Raw genomic sequence first — 17,078 nt, 5'->3', positions numbered from 1 at the left:
CTATTGGCCCTAAAAGCCACAGGTAACTTCAGGGATCAGTGGCTTGGGTCACTTCTGCAGCATATTTGCACGGGAGTCCCTTCCTATTTTCTGCTTCTCCGAATCACAAAAGTGAAATAAAACTATCTGAGAATAAGGTAAATTGTGTTCTTAAGAAAGTAATTCAGCTGGGTGCCTGTGGCTCACGCCTGTAATTCTAGCTACTCAGGAGGCTGAGATCTGAGAATAGTGGTTCAAAGCCAGCCCAGGCAAGGAAAGTCTGTGAGACTCTTATCTCCAATAAACCACTAGAAAACTGAAAGTGGCACTGTGGCTCAAGCGGTAGAGTGCTCGCCTTGAGCTGCAGAGCTGAGGGATAGCGCCCAGGCCCAGAGTTCAAGTCCCCCCAAAAAAGAAAGTAATTCAGAGTCAGGTGCATGGTACATACAACCTCCCCAGTCCTGGGGAGGTTGAGCAGGAAGATCATGAGTTCAATGCCAGCCTGGGCTCTTGTGAGAAACAAGAGTCTCTCTGTGTAGCCCAAACTGGTCTCCAAAGACAAAAAAGTAGTTCTGAAAGCTATTTGGAGAAAGTTAGTGTCCTACAAGAAAACATCTTTATTTACTAAGTTTTTTATTAAAAACTGAATAAAAATTGTAAGTATGTAATCCCCTGAGAGCTCCTTTTATAAGGTAATCACTGGTTAATAAATTACATGGAAAGAAATCTAGAACTCAAAGGGTAAAAGGAAGAAAAGATAACATAAATAAGACAGGCAGGGAAGAAAGAAGAATGCCAAAAACACTATTTTCACTGTAGCAAGCAAGGTTTCAGGGTTCACTTCAAAACTCGCCTCTTCCATGCTGCCCCCTTGAACTTTTTATGTTGTTTTTCCACAACCTGTACAGTCCTTCTACTCCACTGATTCTTTCTATTTATTTTTTTCTGAGACAAGAGTCTCTCTATGTCGCCCAAACTGGTCTCCTACTTCAGCTTTCCAAAGGCACACTGCTTTCCACTAGCTGTCAATTCTGTATTGATTCCCGTTTCTTTTTACCTTTTTCCTGGGAGTTCCTGTTTCAAATTTCCCAGAAGAAGGAATCTATCTTCATAGTCTCTGTTTCTCAGTCAAACCCCTGCACAAATGAAAGCTGAAGTGACACCAACACATCCTTTGCAGAGTCTTGGTGAATTTTACTATGATGCTGTGGGGAAAGGTTTTAACTTGGAGATATGAAGTCTCCTAGATCAAGGACTCCCTAAACTTGATGGGTACAATACACTAGTCATTTCATGAAAATTTACATACACACACACACACACACACACACACACAAATGTACACAAATGTGTATATTTTCCCATGAAGATTTCACTGCTTTTATCATATTTTAAAAGGAGTATGTATGAAAAGAAGTTTCATACTCCAATCTTGAAGAGTGAGGATAAATTAAATTTGTCTAATCCCCAAGAGTTTAAAATAGACATAATTTACATCCTTTTAAGCCTATAATGAGAAATTCCTCATTCTGACTTATGTTCTATATGACTTTATACCCTTTTTCAAATTCCTATTTAATCTGTGCTCCTATTCTATCTCCAGCTGTGACTAATAAGTACATTAATCCATGTGTTTACTATTTCTTTTTTTCCCCATTTTCATTCTGTAATTTAGAAAACACTTTAAAATAGAAGGCTTGTTCGGTTTGGTTTTTGGCAAATTTTTAAAACGTGATTATCCTTGTGTGTTTTTGAAAATTATTCATAAACAGCTTCAAAAGCAGGGCTTTGAAAAATAGATCCATTTTCCTAGTCGTTAATCGCAAAATAATTATTTTCCATATTGTATTGCACATCTTGCAGAATCATTATAATGATTTAGAAAGATGACATATTACTTAGGGTAAAACTACAAATTGGCAAAGAGTTCCAGTAAATATAAGAAGGCATTTCTATGCCAAATTACTCATAAAAATTCATTATAGAGATACTGGTGGCACAGTGAGGCGTGGAAGTAAAGAGATATATGTCCAAGGTATGAAATGCTTGAAGTTACTATTGAATTTTTGTAGTGACCATAGCAACAACATTGCATATGTTGTGTTGAGGTTATTTGCAGAACCATCTAGCACCAATGTAAATTTACAAGCTTCTATTTTCCAGGAAGAAAAATACAGTTTTTTATATGATTGAAAATGCAACTGAGAGTTAATACAAAGGTATACATTAGAAATCGAGCTAGAAATATAAAGCCTTGCCCACATTTATATAAACTTAAAATAAGGCATCTTTTTTAAACCGATGCAAAGGAAACCACCCAATGAATAGAACACATGGTATTTACACTGTGAAAGGGGTAGAACTTTTAAAATATTTTTTTCATTTAAAATCTGTCAGTGCTTAGACTGTGGTAAGCTTGGAAGTAAATGTCATGTAAATGACTGCAGAAAAAAAGAAACAAGAGATGCGTACTTCAAAAAAAAAAAGAAGAAGAAATACCGTTTAGAAAAATATGGGGGGAGAATTAAACAGTCAAGCATGAATCCAACAAATTATTAAGATAGAGCTTGGTATGGCCAGGCCATGAGAAATAAAGATAGATGAGTAGAATAAGCCAAGTGTCAGAAGAATCTGAAATTTTTCTGGAACTAGAAAGCTTTGGTGGCAATGAATGGGTAACATAAAAGGCAATTATATGGCAGATAATAGCAAGCCTATACTTTACAAGTAGATATAAAATAAATGTAGAACACATTGAAGAAGAAATAGCAGTGCTAATCAAATGGATTGGGAAATGAAAATATCTACCTTATTTCAGTGTCCAATGAATACTGGTAGAAGCCAATTACTTGGTTTGAAGAACTGGTTTAAGGAGAAACTGAAAGAGTTTTTATGGGGAATTCAGTGGACAGTGGGATACAGGATTGAGTCCAAGAGAGGGGACAGAAAGTTTAAGGTGTGGGAAAACATATACTGGACAGTGTGAGATTGACAAACCTCCTAGAATAATAACCCCATGCAAAATTTAGCAATGGGAAAATACAGATAGAGACAAAGAAGCAGAAAGATGTAAGAAGGAAACAATACAAAGAGAGTTTTCACGTAGGATGATGTAATCAGGATCTTCATTCAGAAGTATTATTTAGATAGGTTATCTTGGAGAAAACCTTAAGAGAAAAAGAATCACACACCCTGAGACTTTGTATCTCCAACGATTTTCCACATCGGCTCTCATGATTTTTTTGCCTGGCCTCACCTTAAACCTCTCAATCTCTGAAGTCAGAGTAGCTTAGGTTACAGGAGTACACCAACTGTGTACTACCTGGCTGTATTGTCATCTATATGAAACACAGATGACAAGTTTCTATGTATCTCTTGAGTTCCTGTTGCTGCTTTAATAAATTACTACATAAAATCTCACAAACTATCTCACTGGTATTTCTATAAATACCAGTGGGTTTCACAGAGATATAATCAAGGTATCCTTGGGGCTGATTTCTTCCTAAAGGCATAGGGGAGATTTCGCCTCCTTCCCCTTTCTAGCTTCTGCAGGCTGCCTCCATTCTTTGGCTTAGGGTCTCGCTTTTTTTTTTTTTTTTTTTGTCTTCAATTACAGCATCACAAAATCTTCGAATCTTTTTCTTTGATTCTGAGGCTCCTGCCTTTTTTGTTCACTAGTAAGAACCTTAGTGATATTAGCACTACTCAGATAATCCGGAATATAATCCCATTTCTAGATCTCCTTAATTATCTTTGAGAATTCTCTCGCTATTTAAGATAACATGGAATAGGACATAAGTCTTTGAGCATCCATTCTCCCTGCCATCCTGTCTGCATTTAAACATCAGATGCGTTGAATTAACATTCCATTGACTTAATTCTCATGCGTTAATTTACATTTTGGTAAAATAATAATAATATTAATGTCACATTGATTCATGAACTAGAAAATAAAAATGGTATTTCTTTATACAGTTTTTATTTCAGTGAGTTGTTTTCTACTGAAAGCTTTCAAGTTAAATGGTAAAGTTATTTTTAAATTCTATTTAATGATGCCAGGGTGGCAGTAACAGTAGCTTTCTGCCAGTAGCAATATTTTGATGGAAGTATATTTTATATTAAATAAATCATTCTTGGCAGCATCTTATTTGATTCACTGGACTTTTTTTCATATAAAATGTTCTGCTAAAGAGACCTCAAAGCTAGATCAGAGGTTTTTCATTTGTAGATATCTTCAGTGTACACATTTCTTAGCCAACGATCTAAAATCATATTCTTAAGCTACTCAATTTTTAGAATTTTATCCATAAAATCGAAGTGATAATGAACCAAAACCTTTATGAATGTTGAAAAATAATAAATTTAAGCTACAACATAGTTGTTAAGCATATTTTCACCTCATCCAGAGCATAGTCTATGAGTTATGCTTCCTGAAATATTTCTATAAATTCTTCAAATGTATGGTGCTGTTGGTATTATTTTTTAAACCTGTCAACTTTCAAATATGATTATTCCATGCAACAATATAAATCTTTAATATGAGTATTCAATCCATATATATTAAAATGGCTGTTTCTTTATGTTAACTGATCAAGTTTTTGTGTGGATAGACAAAACAATTACATTAAGAAATTTTCAAAAATTCTATAAAGGTACTAGTAACTTGTAAGGGAAAGTTATATTAGTTATATTCAATATAGCATATTCAAAATTAAAATTAAAGTATGCTGAGGGGTAAATGAAAGCAAATCTCAATTACAACCATTCTTTTAAGAAATAAAGGTCATAAAATAATTTTTGTCAGTGATTGGTTTGAAATTACCTTCTAGTTGCACTTTTTCAGATTCCTTCCTATAATTCCATATTCCTATCTCTTTAAGGTCTCTTGATTAAATAATGTACTTTTGCTTTTCTCCCCTATTTTCTTTTCTGTGTGCATGAACCTATCAGATTATCTTCATCTTATTTTATGTAATTTAAGTGACTTTCATATAGCTCTTTGAGAGTCTATCAGAAAAGTCAAACTGGGAGAATATATACTAGATTCAAAAATGAAAGGTCATTATTAATGTTGTGTTACCTGCAATGAACATATGGTCACCCTCCCATGTGTGGCAGGATTTCAACTAGAGCAGCAGAGGTAGAAGCTCTTCAATGAAATAATATGAATAATATTATTGGTTATGAGCTTACATTATTTTAAATTTTTAACAAGCATGTGTTTGGTGATATAAAGAAAACATGCCAGGCGCTGATGACTTATACCTGTAATCTGAGCTCCTCAAGAGACTGAGATCTGAGGATCATGGTTCAAAGTCAGCCAGGGCAAGAAAGTCCATGAGACTTTTTTTTTAATTTTTATTTATTTTTTATTGTGAAAATACTGTACAGAGGGGTTACAATTACATGGGCAAGATAATGAGTACATTTCTTATCAAGCATCAAGCATTGTAGCATCCTCCTTTGTTTCCCCTTCCCATCCCTTCCCATCCTCCCTGGTCCCCTCTCCCAATCCTCCCTGCCCCCCCCCCCACCAAAGTTGTAAAGTTCGTTTTCGACATAACGACTTGTACTTCTCATTGTTGCAATGGGTCAACCTGTATCCTTATTTAAACGACTCTTAATTAGCCACCAGAAAACTGGAAGTAGCTTTGTGGCTCAAAGTGATAGAGTACACTACCTTTGAGTGAAAGAGCTCAGGGACAGTGCCCAGACCCTGAGTTCAAGCCCCATGGCCAACAAAAAAAGAAAGAGAAAAAGAAGGAAGGATGGAAGGAGAGAGAGAGAGAGAGAAGAAAAGAAAAAGAGAGAGAAAGATAGAGAAGACATGTCTTTGAGGGTGATTTTATCTATAATATTCGCACAAGTATTTCCATGGGTGAAAAGTTGAAATTTTATATGTCCTTAAGTCTAATAGATAGTATCCAGTCTTCCTTTGCAGAGTGAATATTCTTCATTACAAAACTGAATGCAGATGGAAAGCAAGGAAGAGTGGGTTTTCTTTGGTTTGAAGAGAGGTTAATTTCAAGTGCTTTTACTTTATCAGAGTACTCCTGACTTGTGTTCAACAATCATTGGTACTAATGATGTTTATGTGCCTTGGAGAAAATTACAGTTTTTCTTATCATTTCAGGATCCAACGTCTTTTTTTCCAATGTCTTTTTATTACAACAGACAAATCTAATTACTTCTGATTAATCTCAATAGCTGGATTTGAATCATGAATAATTCCTTTCTAGTCAAAGTTAAATCCTAAATGTTTCCATGAAATTGTGTTTTGATAAGCAAATTGTGCAAGGGAGACCAAATAAGACATGTTATTAACTTATGCCAGATTGACAACTATAATAAAAACTAAATGTTTATTTAAGTATAGTTATTTATACACATTTTATTAACCTTAGCAGGCTTGTAAATCTTATTTATCTTCTTTTATTTAAAAAAAATCATCCCTTTCCCTTGTCCTTTCAGCATTTTTCCTGAATTTTTCTGTTTTCAGATCTTCCTCTATACTTTTTAAAAAATTTTTTTCCTGTCCAGTCGCTTGAACTCAAGGCCTGAGCACTGGTCCCTAGCTTCATTTGCTCAAGACTAACACTCTACCACTTAAGCAACAGCTCCAATTCCCACTTTTTCTGAATAAAACTACTCAGAGAATCTCTACTCTTAGAGATAAGAGTCTCATGAGCTTTCTTGCCCCAGTTGGCTTCAAAATGGACCTCAGCCTGCTGTGTTAGGGCTATAGGCCTGAGCCATCAGAGCCTCTTTTTATATATTTATCAGTGGTTGTGTTTTATGGCTATTTATGTACTGTAAACATTACACACAGAAGTTGAGTCCTGTTCCATGGATATGAAGAAATAAGAGCTAACAGTTTTTAAGCTCTTGCTACACGTGAAATGCCAGCATCTCAGTATACTAACTTGTAATCAACCAGATAAAATAGGCACTATATAATCTTTACTTCCTAGAGGAAGAAAAATATGTCAGAATACTTAAAACATCCGACCAGAGTCACACATCCTCTAAGTCAAGCTTGAACTCATTCAGGTTTAAGAGCTACCTGATACATAGCCAGTCTCAACTCTGCTATATCACATAGTAACTTTCAAAACACCCAACACTTATTTTTAGATTTCACAAGTGGTCTGGTCTTAGGTGCACTTTTCTGTGTGTATGATCAATGCCTATTCCTCCTACCATGCCAGAACATAGAACATACTAACATGAAGCCTAGTGTTTGATAGATGAGTATTAGCAGTTAATATTTATTAAGCTTTTGCTGTGCTAACCATTGCACTTTACTATTTAATACTCATCAAGGATTCTCTGAGGGATCTGTCATTTTTACCTCTACTTTCTGATGAGGAAACTCAGAACTTGCCCAAGATGACACAGCTATTAAGTAAGGGAAACCAAGCTTGAAAAAAAAATCAGAGTTCAAATCCTGGAGTGGTGCTCTGAAGACAAAAATGGAAGGATACAGTAACAGGAATCTAGCTCGGAACATCAGGGAACACAAATGCATGACACAAAAGGAAGCGCTAAAGGAGAAGACTACAAAGAACCCCTCAGGCAGGGAAACAACATGGATAAACCACGATGGGAGTATATACTGAAGCATGAGACTGCTTTGTGCATGTAAGGTGTTATTACTGATATCTTGTTACCAATGTGGTATTTATTTTTCTTCTCTTCCAGTGCCACCATGGGCCTTAATAGCCATAGCCATAGTCGCGGTCCTTTTAGTCCTGACCTGCTGCTTTTGTATCTGCAAGAAGTGTTTGTTCAAAAAGAAAAACAAGAAGAAGGGGAAGGAAAAGGGAGGAAAGAATGCCATTAATATGAAAGACGTGAAAGACTTAGGGAAGACCATGAAAGATCAGGTAAAACGCATAGCCCTTATTTATGCATGGATTATGTTTCTGAGAAGTAACAGATAAATGTAGTATTATTTTGAACCAGAAACTTATAGAAATAAACAAGTTGTTGCTATGTGTCATTGTGGTAGAGATGCCTGCTAATGTTTTCAGTCACTGCTCAACATTCCAAGGAGTCGTGGCGTCTTTGACATATATGTAGGAAGCAAGCATTTACCACCATCCTGATGGCATCCTGGGTCTGCCGTAACAAACAATGCCTGATGGTTTTTATTTCAACTCTTTAACCAGGTCTGGCTGGGTTTAGAGTCACAAAAGCAGAATAAAGAGAACCTGATCATTTTGCATTTTGAAGGCTATCTTTCTAACTTTTTCACTATTTTTCACTATTTGTGCTTACTAAATCCATGTGGCTGGGTTATTTTCTTGAGCCTAAGGAAGATACTCAGATTTCCTTTATATTGTTATCTAATTTCACCTAAATTCACTAGACAGGTGAATTCAAGACAAAGTTTACTATTAGTAATGATAATAATGAAATGTCTTCTTATATTTGAAATAATTCTTACACTGACTATATCTAAGGAACATGTAATTCATATAAAAGTGTAAATGGGAGATTTTTGATAGAAACAACATTTATAGCTGTCAATATTTCTCCTCAGATGACTCAAAAGTTCTATTTATTTCCAAATAGCAACATATACAATAATTTTTATCTGTTTGTCCTATGGTATTACTTAGTAGTAATTGATCTCATAAAATACGTGGTTCTCCTTAAGCACAAGTGAATCAAGTTTTGAAAGAGGCATTTTAGGTAAAGTTGTAGTTTTTTAGTTAGCTACAAACTCAGGACACTAAACTTCTCTTTCCAGTTAGGATTTTAAAGTCTTTTTCTCAAAGACCCTTTAGAATATAATTATAACTTTCATAGAAACTCATTCCCTTCCCTTCATTTTTGCTTGGTTTCAGAGGTAGAGGATGGATGTAGTGTCCATATTCAGAATCAGGAGAGCTTTGGCTGGAATAGCAAGACTTCATTTTCTCTAACAGTTTCTGATCACTTATGAAAGGCATGTGTATACATTCAACTACACACAGCTTATCAGGATTTTTCTCTTTGGTAAATTTTTTACGTAGAAACTGAAATTTTGATTCATGCTTTTGCTTCATTTCAACACTTTCCATAACTAGGGTTTGATACAGATTTCATTACACAGTTTATTGGGAGATAAAGTGTGGAAATAATCTCCTTCATAGACTGAAAAATATGCATGCCATTTTAGCAGTAACTTTAAAAACAATCATTTGAATATACAATACTATCATTTTCATAATTTACCATGGAATTCAAATGTGGTTTTGCTATGTCCTAGAATTAACAATTGTAAGCTCTAGGAAATGTCAATCAATACCTGCAGTATTCTAGGATAAGAAATTTATATTTTTAATTTGTGGAAATTGTTCTGTATCATGTATGGTTCTAATTTATAACATAGTGAAAGTCTTTATTACCCCTGTTGTACCATGGATAAATGACTATTGATGGTGGTTAATTTCTTGCATCAATCACCTGTTCCTTTGGAGAAGGAAAGAGAAAATGCGTCAAGTAAGGAAGTACTACCTTCTAGGAAGCTATTATGCTAAAATACTTAGAATTCTAAGCACTCACAAAAGTGTTTTCTATCACTTTGAGAACATCATACGGTAGGTCTTTTTTTCTAACTTATATGACAATGTACAGAATGAAATATAATTGAAATAAATAAAAACAGACCCAAATGATACACAATACTTTATGCTACCATTAAAGACTGGAAGAGTAATTAATAATGAGTTCTGAACAATGTAAAGGCAAATTAAAATAATTGTTAAAAGGTATATTTTCAAAATCTTAAGCATAATACTTAAGTGAACATGGAGGTGGGGACAAATTAAGTTCCTGCCTCTCTTAATAAAAAAGAAAACAGGAGAAGTTTTAGATATGATTTCTTAAACCACATAGGTTCCTGGACAATCTATAACTTCTTACCATTTCAATCCATACCAAAAATCATAGAAATTCAAATTTCAGTGTTCATGGCTAGATGCCTATTTAGGAAATTTTTATAACTAAGGCCAAAACCTAAAACATTCAGCAATGATTGCAAAGCTAACTATAGGTAGTATATTTGTGTTGCCTAGGGTTGAGAGTTAAAGGTTTTATGTTTTATATCCTGAAACTTGGCAACTCTAAACATGCAGAGAAAGAAGTAATTATCTTGCGAAGTACTAGGTGTGGAAAGTTCATTTCTCCATGGTTTTCACTAATGTGTGTGGATATTTTAATTTTTATTTCTTCCTTCTATGTCCTCCTTATCTGTGTTGTGTCTCATGACTGTTCTGGACTGTCCCTTGCGGTAGGTTTTCTCTCCTACTAAACATCCCTAAGTCAACGCTGACATACATTTATTGGCCTGCCAGCTGGGCTCCACAGCCAAGGGCATACCATTCTGACACACATCAAGAGGCTGAACTAAATTGATTTGGGGTCAGGGGAAGTGAAACATAAAGTGTTTTCCTCTTAAAACATTCCTAACCAGGATTAAATACAGCAGTATTAGAAAGCTCAAGTTTTACATTGATAGACACAAAAAGGTTAGTCCCTTTGTACTGCCTTTACAGTGTGCCTCATCAAATCCCATTCCAGACGGTGTGACTTTGAAGGAACAAATGCTCCTTCCAAACACCTTTTGAAGGTGAAACTGTATGCATGAGCCCAAAATCCTAGAAACTCAAAAGAAGGCCTGAAGTTTACAACAAAGCTTTTGCAACCACGAAAAAGCTATGCCTAGTGTTACAACTGCTGACTTTACAAGGCTTTTCTTCTCAATTGTTTTCTATAAGGAAAAAAAATAGCACTGATTTAATAGATCTGAAATGTCTTGCCTAAGCCTAGCGTTTGGCATGGGAACCGATTTCATCGCTCTAGGATGAATAGTAGCACTAAAAATTTCAAAACTTTTATGCAGAATAATTGCAGAGATGGTCTTGTATCTTCTATTCTTAAAAAAAACACTTAGGCAAGAGAAGATTTAATATCTCAGTCATGCCAAGCTGTACTAGGCTGAAACATGATACATAGATTATCATTTCTAAAAGTTTTGAAGAAGTATTTTAACATATCGTGTTGTAACTATATTGACACATGTAGACTTTTCAGACAGAAATATTCATTAAATAATTTGCTATTATTTGTAAAAGTTAAAATCTTCCAAGAAGGCAAACTACCTGAAGTACACTTTCTAAGCACACCCTCTCTGACAGGGCTATTGTCTTATACTCAGCCAAGGTTTAAAAAAATCAATGGGATTTCCATAGCCTAAAGTCCTCTAATTAAACTCAGTAGTCTGTGCATCGCTGCACAAGCACCTGATCCCTTTTGTGACATCCTTGTCTCTCAAGTTCAAAGATTAATGCAATTTTTTTCAATAATTGTTATTTCCTGCCTTTGGCTGCCAGTAAATTAACATTTTTATATTCAAGGAAACATACAAGTATAAAATAAATTTCCTAAATTAAATAGTGTAGGCCTAACCAAATTTGTAAAGGGTTTTACACAGATACCCGTAATAGTAGTCGTTTTCAATTTTTCAAACTCAGAATCCTCTGAGAAGTTTCAAGCAGTACTGAAGGGAAGGAAGCATGTGTAGCTGCAGCTCAGCTCTGTTTCCATATTCTTCTCACCTGAGAATGAACTCCGTTCATCTTCAGCGCATGCTAGTATTAGAGGATAACAGTGGAAAGCTGGGTGGAGCTAACTGGGAAAATATTATGAAATTGAAGGACTGGGGTGTCACATTTAGCACCACTGAGGGTGACCCTCTCTGTGTAAGTAGAGTAAAAAGGGAAGGGGGGATCTTTCCTTAGAATAATGAACAGGCAGAGAATAAACCGTGTGTTGTACAGGATGGAGTGGCCAAAGTGGTGGGAACATAGTCTGGTCATTCTGATGCCTATCTAAAACCTGATTGTACTTCTTACATTTGCATCCTATAAGAATTCTCAGAATCAGTCTGAGAGCTGACAATAGTTGAGATTCTTAGATTTGCCAAAGATATAAAGCATTTCACCATGTATGTGCTTTAACTTAATTTCTATAAAAAGTTTACAGTAAAACCTACACAGACACACACTCACACACACACACACACACACACACACACACACACACACACACACACAAACACAGCAATGAAAATTTCACAATCAAAATGCAGGGGATGATATTCACTATATATTCATATTTGTAACTTACAGCTCTTACAACAGTAAGATGCAAAGAGCCTTTACAAAGCAGAAAGAAAACATCAAGCAACACAATAGAAAAATAATTTTAAGTTATTTTCTGGGTATACCAGTTACTTAGGGAAAATGCAAATAAATAATATAAACTTTTTAATTTTTCAACACTGCTAATGATCAAAAATACATTTCACATTTTTTTGGGGGGTCCAGTCCTGGGGCCTGAACTCTGGGCCTGGGCGCTGTCCCTCAGCTCTTCAGCTCACGGCTAGCGCTCTACCACCTGAGCCACAGCGCCACTTCCTGCTTTTTTCTTTTAGCTTATGTGGTGCTGAGGAATCGAACCCAGGGTCTCATGCATGCAAGGCAAGCGCTCTACCACTGAGCCACCTTCCCAGCCCCTCATATTTTTTATTTCAAACAATGATTTCTAATCAATTATTATAACTTCTTTAAAACAATAAAATATACATTCCTAGAAACAAAACTTCTAATATTAATAAACTTAATAAGTGATACTTTGAGAAAATTTTATACAATAGGCAAATAAGTTATATATTTTGAGTTTTAAAAGAGCATTTGAGGTACGTGAGTTGAGCTTTCTAGTCTGTCAATTTGCAGTACATGTAACCTTTAGATATTAAAAAAAAGTAATTGGCAAGACTAAGTTTTGCTAATTCAATAGCATGATATTTGTTCTCTTTAATATCAACTTGAATTGTTTACAAATTTGCAGATATAATTCTTTTTATCTTGTAATGTCAAATAGAGACTCAAATCAATTTAGTTCAGCCTAGCTTTCTGTGGAGCTGTTATCAAAATAAATGATAAATGACTGCTGGAATTGGAGCAAACTTTCTCTCAACATGCATTTGCTGGGGGCATGGATTTTTCCACTTTTTCTGTAATCATCATAAATGCATATGTGAAATATAGAGAATTAAAACTCCTTCAGGATTCCTTATTCAACTACTTTCTTTCAAAGAAATTAGGCACCCAGAGGCTACACAGCTCATACATATGGCTGCACTTGCATGTAGCAATGATGTTTTACCTGGTGCTGAAGACCTTTTTAAACGACAAGAATGTGAAACCTGGCCTGGTGAATAGCATGTGTATCACACTAGAAAGAAATCAAGCTGTTTTCTCAGAGCCAAATATAGTATTGAGTTAACATTTTCTTTGCACAATTTTACATTTTTGCTTGCCATATTCTGAGGGGCTTTTTCCATTGCTTCCATGTTGCCTGCTGATTGGGGGGAAAAAATTCCTCGCACAAGTGGAATTTAAAAATACATAAGAAGCAAACATGAATGTGTGTCAGACCAACATATTCCCAGCATCTTAGTGCTTGCTTCTCACAGCTTGGAGGTGTAATTATAGGACCAATTTCACTTGGATTCTGAAGAAAATTCATTTAAATTCATATTGATCCCTTTCCCCTACCTCACAGGCCCTTAAGGATGATGATGCTGAGACCGGATTGACTGATGGGGAAGAAAAAGAGGAACCCAAAGAAGAGGAGAAATTGGGAAAGCTTCAATATTCCCTGGATTATGACTTCCAGAATAACCAGGTCTGAGGGAAAATGTCTTCTAATTCCATTACATTTTCTGAAATTACCAAGTAGAAATTGAAGCAAGATACTTCTTAAAACATTTCGATTGCTGTGAGGGGAAAATGCAATTATCAAAGCTATTGATGAAATAATTTCTAAGTACAGGCAGTTCCCTACTTGCTAATTTAACTTCTGATAATTAGAATTCACAGTATTCAACAGATTACATCTACTCTGGCACTTAGAGTAGGCAGGCAGAATATGAATTACCTTGAAGCAATCAGTCTGTTCCTGAGAGCTCCCTGCCAGGCTTTGCCCCCGGAGTTCCTCAGCCTGAGCTGGCACTACCTTCCTTGGGCTTCACTGACTTATCCCTGCTAAGATTTATGAACAGGGATAAATATTAGAAATATACTTTATAATTCAAACATGCAGTGCCCTTTGAATTGGGTTACAGTCAAGCCAAAGTTTTGGAAAATGAATGAAACCATTTGATAAAGAATCAAAGATGAAATATTGACAGTGGTTTATAAGTTGTTCTGGCAAGAATACCTGTTATAATATCATGCTGCAAAGTGAAATCCCCAGTAGTCATGGAATAAACATTCTAGAAAAGTAGAAAGATTCCATGAAACCTGCTCCAAAATGACCAGGAACAAAAGATGATAGAAAAGACATTTCTACTACAATGTCTCACAAAGTTTCATTTCAATGAATGATAATATTATCTACATCTTATTGACAATGTGACTGTTAGTATCTCTCTATGAAAATCTTCTAGGACCCATGACATTGAAATGCTAGACACCAGAATCAAATGCAATGACAACAGGGGTTGTACCATGGGGGAAGAATATACAAAGAAACAAAAAAAATCACATAGTACAGTATAAGTACATTAAAAAGAACAGCAACAAAGATAAGACCTCTTGTGTCCCTGTCTTGGGGTTCATTTCACTTAGCATCAGGTTATATGGTCATATGGTCATAGCTTTTGACCTTTTCTGCTTGTCCTAGGCATATACTAGTTATTGCAGATAAGAGGGACCATGGGACCTATGTTTCTTTAAATCTGGCTTACTTCACTTAATATAATTTTTTCCAAGTCTTTCCATTTCCTAACAAATGGGCAATGTCATTCTTTCTGATGGAGGCATAGAATTCCATAGTGTGTGTGTGTGTGTGTGTGTGTGTGTGTGTGTGTGTGTGTGTGTAGATAGATAGATAGATAGATAGATAGATAGATAGATAGATAGATAGATAGATAGATAGATAGATAGATAGATAGAGATAGATGTCCCACATTTTCTTGATCCATTCATCTACTGAGGGTCATCTGGGTTGATTCCATATCTTAGCTATGGTGAATAATACTGCAATAAACAGTTGTGCTGGTAGCTTTAGTATGGTGTTGTTTGTGATCATTTGGGTAAATGCCTAAAAGTGGGATTGCTGGGTCATAGGGGAGCTCTATGTGGAGTCTTTTGAGGAACCTCCATACTGCTTTCCAAAGTAGTTAAACAAGTTAACATTCCCACCAACTATGCACATCCCCTCCAGCATCTGTTGTTATTAGATTTTTCTAATTTGGGAGGGGAAGGGAAATAACAAAATGCTGAAATAAGGATACAGTATGACCCATTGTACCAATGAGATGTATAACACAGTATGTTGAAAACAAACTTTATAATTTTGCAGGGGGAGGGGGAGGGAGGATTTGGGGAGGTGGGGAGGAAAGAGATGGTAGGGGAAAAAATAAAGAAGGGTGTAACAATGCTCAATAGGAAATGGACTCATTCATGTAACTGTAACCCCTCTGTATAGTATCTTTAGAATAAAAAATATGTATTAAGAAAAAACAATAAAATGAGTCAGATATTTAAGAAAATCTTAAGAATAAAAGTTTTATTGAAATATCAATTAAAAAATAAATTGAAATGCTAGATAAAAATCTGTGGAAATAATTAGGTTGTCAAGAATCTATAAGATAATAGCCCAACTAGGGAAATTCCAATCTTTCTAGTTCATTTGACTTCACTCATCCTTTTGGTTGAGGAAGAATGAGTAACTGTAAGTACAATTACTACTACAAGAGCATGCACTAGTGATAGCCAGTTGGTCAGCAGAGAATGACAAATGTACTAAACACTAATGCTTAGCTTCGAGAATTAATGTCCAAGGAAAGTACCATACACAGTTGCAAAAATTATGTGCTACATTTAGGAATAGGTAATTCAAATAATGTCTCAACTAATGAAGTTTTGAATAGTTCCCTACAAAGGATATATATGGCTATATTCTTTCATATTTAAAAAATAATTAGCTCAGCTTCATTATAGCTCTAGCTAGTTATTTCTAGAACACTGAATTCTAGAACATTGCCTATGGGCTTATTTGTATGTTTACAGGGATAACATTTACAATTAATAGGACATTTATAATACATTTATATTTACAATAAGTAGAACATTTTATATAATTTCTATCACTTCTACCAAAATCAGGAGTTGATTAGGAGAAAAATATTCTATTATTTATATATTCCAGAAAGGGATATAAGTCATTTTAAGCTACCCTGGCATACACTTATGTTTTGCAGGATTTTAGCATCCTTTTATACAAGATTTTTCCCATTTTATTTTTCATTCACATTTACTAGCTGAAATCTAGCAGTATCTCCTGGTTAATCACAATTCTGACACTTGTAAGTGGGCATAGAGTACTATAAGTATCATTTTATTCAGCAATAGTGTTTTTTAAGAAAATAACTTATAGCAGTGATTTGTTTTTCTCAGAAGTAATGAGACAGCTTTTATTGCTCTCTTTTCAGCAAACATTAAATCTCTAAAAAGTGGCATTTTCTTTTCAGTATTTAGAACATTATACCTACAAAAGAAAACAATGTATAAATGTAATTTTCTTAGCTAATTTAAAATATAAGATGATTCCTATGAGTTAGGAAACAAAGTCTGAGAAACATTGTAGATACTTGTTTAGCAAAACTGAAAGACAACCTCTAAAATACTCTGAGAAAAATCCCATGCTAGAGAGAAAGATGTTTTTCTTTTATGCTGAAGTCAAAAGGGAAAGTGGAAGAAGTGACTCCATCCCTTATTATCAAAATATCCAAAAATATCTGAAATAAAAATGATCTATTTTTACAGTTGTACAATATCCTCCATCCAAAAGAAAATTAGTTTCAAAAAAAGGAGAATGAAGAACTGGATCACACTTATCCTTGTCACATGAAAACAAATGTTAAATACAAATTTAACCAAGAGACAGCTATTTGCTTTACTATCTTTATATGGGAATGCCTCCATTAGTTATTCTTGAATCATCTGTCTCTAACTTGTGTACCTGCATCCTATACTTGA

General features: G+C 34.9%; 1 protein-coding gene across 2 annotated transcripts in view; it reads left to right on the top strand.

Moving 5' to 3' along the window:
• The window catches only part of Syt1 (synaptotagmin 1), a 194,753-nt gene that overhangs the window by 43,974 nt on the left and 133,701 nt on the right, over positions 1-17,078 (top strand). The window contains exons 2-3 of one of the 2 annotated variants that reach the window (XM_042698979.1): positions 7,681-7,865; positions 13,606-13,719. In XM_042698979.1, coding sequence (XP_042554913.1) covers positions 7,681-7,865; positions 13,606-13,719 — 299 coding nt within the window. Of the gene's footprint in view, positions 1-7,680; positions 7,866-13,596; positions 13,720-17,078 lie in introns of both variants that reach the window. The other variant, XM_042698978.1, reaches the window with a different exon arrangement.

The sequence above is a fragment of the Dipodomys spectabilis genome, unplaced genomic scaffold, assembly GCF_019054845.1.
Source record: "Dipodomys spectabilis isolate Male_0828 unplaced genomic scaffold, ASM1905484v1 ptg000234l, whole genome shotgun sequence".
Classification (NCBI taxonomy): Eukaryota; Metazoa; Chordata; class Mammalia; order Rodentia; family Heteromyidae; genus Dipodomys; species Dipodomys spectabilis.
The sequence above is the reverse complement of the archived record's forward strand: the minus strand, read 5'-3'. Positions and strand labels throughout refer to the sequence as shown.